A 6,000-nucleotide genomic window follows, 5' to 3' on the forward strand; every position below is an offset into this window, starting at 1 on the left:
AAAGGAGCTGCTGGGGGTGGGCACACCCGGCACCGCACCCCGACACAAGAAGCCAGGAGCAGCGGGAGTGGGGGACGGGCAGAGCAGCGCCCCTGGGTGAAAGCTCGTCCTGGGGCAGGGAGCCCTGGTGGGCGGGCGGGGGCAGAGACCCTGGGGTGTCTCACCAGCCTGGAAGGAGGGACAGCACCCAGGCTCCTTCTGGCTGCCCCCACCCCCACCAACTAACGGTCACAAACAACTTAATTCACAGCGAGACAGGCAAGCCGGCCAGGCCTGCTGGCCAGGGACCTCACCCACTCCCACAGCCCGGGCACGTTCCACCTGGGGACTGTTTATAGCCTGACACCCCACAGAGGCTGAGCTTGGGGCCCAGGGAGGAGGGCGAGAGGGCTGGCAGGGAGCCGGGCCACCCTCCTCCTGAGCCTGGGCGCCTCACACCCATCGAAGCGGAGGCCTGATCCCCAGAACCCTGCCTCCTGGACCGTGGGCCCTATGCCGCTGGGACAGCCTTGGCCGGGGGGCCCCCTCAGGAAGCCCAGGGGAGGCACAGCTCCAGCCCTGCGGCTCTGGGCTCTGGCCTGCCGGCCTCTCCCCCACACGGGCTGACCCCCTGCTGACTCAGGCCTGCACACTGGCCACTCTGCCCAGAGCACCCTCTCAGCTCGGACCCTGGCCTCTCCCCTCAGGGGCCAGCACCAGCAGCCCTGGCCCGGTGCTGGGCTCCTGCAAATCCCAGACTGACCAGAGGTGGGTGGTGGCAGGACGGCAGGGTGGCACAGACAGGCCGGAACACGGGCAGGAGGGGAGGGTCAGGCTGGAAGCGCAGGGCTCACGGCTAAGACCACTCTGACCACTGTGACCTGGTGGGGCCCGAGCCAGGAGGCTGCCCAAGCTGGTTCCGGGCCTGCAGCCCTGGGCTCCCACAGGGAAGGGCTCTGGGCAGGGCCCTTCCTGGCCCCGGCTGCAGGGAGTCAGGCCTGGCGGGCAGGCACAGTCTGAGCGGCAGCCGTGGGTCCTGAGAGCCCGGCCTGTGCCTGCAGAGCCCACTGTACAGGCGGCTGCCTGGCCCCCAGACTCCCACACGGAGTCACCATGGGAACAGGGCCAGCGGCAGCTGATAGTGAATCAGCTGGCAAGAGGGCAGGGCCCGAGCGTGGCATTCTCAAGGAATGTGTCACGAGGAGCCCTCGGGTGCTGGCACCACCCAGGAGCAAGGCCTGCTGGGAAGGGGCCACCCTTGAGGGTCTTACAGCCAGGCCCCGGGAGGCCATCCTCTTCCCGCCCTCCAGGATCCAGCCAGGCCAGCAGCTCTCGGGAAACAAGGGTACCCGCGGGGTCGAGGGCAGTGGCTGGGGGCAGAGCACCCAGAGCCCAGGGTCTGACCCTCACCTCGAAGGTCTCCAACAGACAGTGGGCCTGAGCCAGCCTGTCCACCTACTGTGCCCACAGGGAGGGGAGGCCCAGAGGAAGCCCCACCGGGTATCTCGTCCCTGGGCCACCCCTTTCTGAGCCCCAGCTGTCCTCTGGGCATCACCCAGGCGGGAGCGAGGCTCGAAGACCCTTCCTCGGACTCAGCAGCTCTGCCCCTCGCCCACCACCAGCCCTGGGCAGTGCCAGCCGGGGGCAGCCCCCACAGAGGGTCAGCAGGGTCTCCTCTGGCTCCCCGCAGGGCAGGGACCAGCCGCAAGTGGGGGTGCTGGCCCGGGGGGCGGGGGTGCCACCCCCCGCCCTGCCCCACCTTCCAGCGTCTGGGCCCAGATCCATTTTTCCATTTTAGAAAGTGCTTCTGACTATTAAAGATTCATCCCAGTGAGGCATACCTTTGGCTCCCAGCCCCTGTGGCTTCCAAAAAAAGAAAAACAAAGGGAAGTCTGGAGATGCAGGCAGGGGCAGGCGGGGCCTGGCAGAGATGCCCCTGAGGGCTCGGACCAGACCCCTGGCCAAAATGGGCAGCTGCCTTGGAGTGGGGATGGGGGAGGTCGGGGGGCACCGTGTCCACACCCAGACCCCTCTGTGTTCACCTCAGCTCCCCACTCTCAGCCGGCAGCCTCCATCCCGCCGTCCACCTCACCCCTGCCCACAGGACCTGCTCCGAGACCCGCTGGAACTTCCTGGTGCCCTCAAAATGGCCCTCCGTCCCGACAGCCTGGCCCCTGCCCTCTCTACCCTAACTCCCACCCCACCCCAGACCCACTTTGTTAGTCCACTCGCTGTCCTCCCCCCACCCAGCTGACACTCTCTCCAGGCCTCTGGTGTGTGCAGCTGTCCCCTTTAGATAGCCCTTCCTCCGAGGAGCCCTCCCTGACTCCTCCGTGCACCTGAGGCTGCACCGAGGGCCGAGGCTGTGCCTGACTCCCCTTTCTGATTGAACAGTGGGGAACCCCTGCCCCCTGATGTACGGCCTCCCAAATCCCGGGGCCCTTGGAATGCACAGACGGATGGATGAGTGGGCAGGCACCCCCTCACATTAGCTCTGAGTGCAGGGTCTGCCTCTTCCCAGGCAGAGAGCCAAGCCGGGGAAATCTGGGGTTTTCACCCCTGAAGTGGGTGGCAGGGCCTCCCAGAAGACCAGTGCCTCACTCTGCCTGCCTAGGGTTCTCCTCTCTGGCACTTCCCCACCCCAGGCTGAACCTAAAAACACAGAGGCCTTCAGCCAAGGGCAGACCTGGAAGGACACAGAGAGGGTCGGAGCCTGAAGAGCTAGGGTGGGCCCAGCAATCAGGGGGCTTGCTGGGAGAGGCAGCTCCTAGCTGGGCCCAGGACAGAGAGCTTGGACAGAGGGAGACAAGGCCACAAGGGCATTCCTGCCTGAGGTCCACGCACCATGGGCCTAGGTGGAGTGGGCTCACACTACTTCGGCGCAGGGGAGACGGGCTTTTGGGCACTGGACCTGCCTATCCACCCCTGGGCCCCACCCCCTTCCCCAGGACTTGGGGCAGGAGCCAGGCTGTCCAGCCTCAGTCTGCCCACCAGGAAAAGACCTGGGGGTGCTGTCAGGAACAGAGATGCCATCAGCAGCAGTGGCTTTGGTAATCCACCGCATTAAGGTGTCGAGAGGGTTAGTACCTGGGCCACGATGACCCGTCTGCCTCCTCCTCCATGCCCACCGGTGCCATGAACACTTCTAGGCTGGAGAGGGGCACTCGAGGGCTCCCTCGCCTGTAGGCCTGCTGCCTGGTAGGGCGCGGCGGAGCCAGCATTGGTCATAATCACTGCATAAAGCATGTGACAGGGCCGTTCTGGGCCCTGCGCGGGCCACAGAGCCTCCGTGCTGCCCCAGGACTCTGCCTGCCTGCGCTTAGACTTGGTGTCCTCGTCTGTGCAATGGGGACATGGCCCTCCCCCAGTGTGGACGGCGCAGAGACTGGCCTCCCTGGCCGACCTTGGCCACGGTCACTCCTGCTCACAGATTCGAGGTCCAGCCCACAGCTCCTCGCGCCCAGGGCTGTGCAGAGACCACCAGCCTGACTCGGAAGGTGGGGCCGCCCCTGGGATGCCCAGCACCGCACTGTGCTTGGAAAGGCCTCGACCTTCCCACAGCCACCCCGACCCCCTCATGGTACGGCACCTGGGCCTTCCTGGTGGGGGCCTCTGGGGGGTCTCAGGCCAAGCCAGGGGCTTGCAGGTGTAAGGCAGGCACCCAGGCAGGAGGTCAGGGGGCGCCCTGTCAATCTAGGACTCAGCTTTGCCTCTGGAAGGAACCAGTGGGCCTTGGGAGAGGAAGGGATGTGGCCGCTGGGGCCCATCACAGGGTGAAGTAGTTGGTGTCCCCCAGGGGGGTGGTGCACCCAGCTGGAGCTCCCTTCCCGTACTGGAATAGGGAAGGGTCACCTGGGAGGGTAGTATGAGGCGTGGGGAGGGGTGCTGGAGCTGGCCCGGTTCAGTGAGGCTAGGCGGATCTCTGTGCGGGTGTGTTCCCTGCACAGCCACCAGGGGGCAGTCTCTGCACCCAGGCTGGACAGGACATGCCTCTCTCCCCCTGGGCCTTGGGCTGGGGTGCAGACAGGTCCTGGAGGGGTCTTAGGGGATCTGCATGTCTGGAAGGCAAGCTTGGACTGGGCGGAAGGACAAAGGTGTGCGTTCCCTCCTGACCTGCTAGAAAGGAATTCGGCTGGAGAAGGCTGGGACCAAATCCCAAGGGTCCTTATCAGGAGTGCATGTTCCTCCTGTGAAGGGGCCAAGAATCTGTATGCTGAACAACCCAGCTCTGATGCAGTAGGTCTCTTATCACTGCCCCATGACAGTCACTGACCTTGGTCCCTAAGAGCAGATGGTTTTGTAGGCTGGACACCAGGAGGCCAGGGAACCACCAAAGCCAAGCAGAGAACAAGGGCCTCGAATGGGGAGGGGGCTCAGCACAGGCCTCTGAGAGGCAGGAGGGTGGATGAGATAAACCGTAGAGCCTGCGCCTGGGTGGGGGGGAGGGGCTGTCTCTAGGCGGAGGCCCAGCAAACAGCTCCGTGTCCTTCAGGCCCCCTCTCCTCTAGCCCTGTGATGTGGTGGGTCCCAGTGCTGTGGGCCAGGGCCAGCCAGTCAGGAGGAGGGGGCTGGAGGCCCAACGACCCACAGTGGCCATCATTCTCCCCGGCTGTCCAGGGAATATCAGGGCACCTTGGACTCCCATCTGGGTGAGGGAGGCCCAAACAGGAGGTCAGCTGGGTCTCAGTGCTCATCAGACAAGTGGGGAACAGGAGGGGAAATAGCAGCTCCTGCTGTGACTGTAGGGGTGTGTCCAGTCCAAGGAGCACCCCGTCCTACTGCATCAGCAGCGCCATTATCATCATTGATCTGTTTTCCCCAAGGCGTGGGGTCCAGCCTGCACCAATGCAGCGGGGCAGGTGTCCTGGGTGTGGCCAGGATGCTGCATTACTGACCTGCATCCCTGACCTGTGGCTGGAAGGACTGCTTCTGCCCCACCCTGCCGTCCATGATGCTGAGATACCCAGGTCCTGGAACTAGGCCTAGTGCCTGGACAGACAGATGGCAAAGCACCTGGTCCTCTTTCTGTGGCCAGAGGCACAGAGGGAGGCGGACTGCCCCATGGGCAACACCCACCTTCTCTTGCCCCGCTCTGTGGCCAGAGCTCTGACCCCCCTCAGGTCCCTCACCAAGCCCCAGACTTCAGGTCCATTCCTGCCACAGCCACCACCTACCCAGTGACCCAGCCACAGAGCGGCCACACCATGGACCCAACCCAGCCCAGCCTGGCAGTCCAGGACCAAGACCAAAAGCTCTAACTCCTGCTCATCCCCCAACCCTGTCACACGCCTGGTGACCCGTGGCCCTGGCGCCCCACTCACACCTGCGGTCCTCCCCAGGCAGCCACCTCTAGGGACAAGACAACTTCCCAGAAGGCTACAACAAGGGGACAGTAACAGACAGACAGACATGGACAGTGAGTGACAGGGAAAGAGGCAGGGAGCGACAGAATGAGTGGTAGAGATGAATCGGCGACCCGGAGAGACAAAGTGAGGGGTGGGAGGTCAAGAGACAGGGACAAGTAAAGGCGAGATACAGGAGGAGGGAGGCAGAAACCTGAGAAGCCTCCGAGGCGCACAGACTCCCCGCGGGCCGCCCCCGAGGCCCCTCGCTCCGGCCAGCACCACACCCCGGCGCAGACCCCACCCACCCCAGGGGAGCGGGCTGCAGGCGGGGGAGAGGCGCACCGCTGCCGGGGGCTCCGGGCCAGGTGGGCAGCACCATGTGGAAGCAGTCGCACATCGCGGCTGCCGGGCGGTGCGGGCCGGCGGCGGCCCGTCGCGTCCAGTCGCTGGTCCGGGTCCGGCTCCGGCGCGCGGGCGGCCCAGGGCCGGGCGGGCGCTGCGCTCAGCCTCTGCTGCCCTGCGCTGCCGCCGACCGCCAGCCTCGCACTGCGGACCCAGCCCGCGCCCCGCGACCCGGCCACCACCCGGACCCCGCCCCTGCCCGCCCAGCCCGCGCCCCGCACTGCAAGCGACTGAGGGCGGCACCGCCGGCCTCATTCAGCCCATTGGCTGAGGG

The 6,000-nt window shown here is 65.7% G+C and overlaps 1 protein-coding gene across 1 annotated transcript in view; it reads right to left on the reverse strand.

Annotated features, from left to right (window-relative positions):
- The window catches only part of AHNAK2 (AHNAK nucleoprotein 2), a 40,870-nt gene extending 35,149 nt beyond the window's left edge, over nucleotides 1-5,721 (reverse strand). Inside the window, exon 1 of the mRNA XM_036251532.1 lies at nucleotides 5,667-5,721. Within this exon, the coding sequence (XP_036107425.1) occupies nucleotides 5,667-5,721 (55 nt within the window). The remainder of the gene's footprint in view (nucleotides 1-5,666) is intronic.
- Nucleotides 5,722-6,000: the final 279 nt, after the last annotated feature.

The sequence above is a fragment of the Molossus molossus genome, unplaced genomic scaffold (assembly GCF_014108415.1).
Source record: "Molossus molossus isolate mMolMol1 unplaced genomic scaffold, mMolMol1.p scaffold_m16_p_1, whole genome shotgun sequence".
In the NCBI taxonomy this organism is placed as follows: domain Eukaryota; kingdom Metazoa; phylum Chordata; class Mammalia; order Chiroptera; family Molossidae; genus Molossus; species Molossus molossus.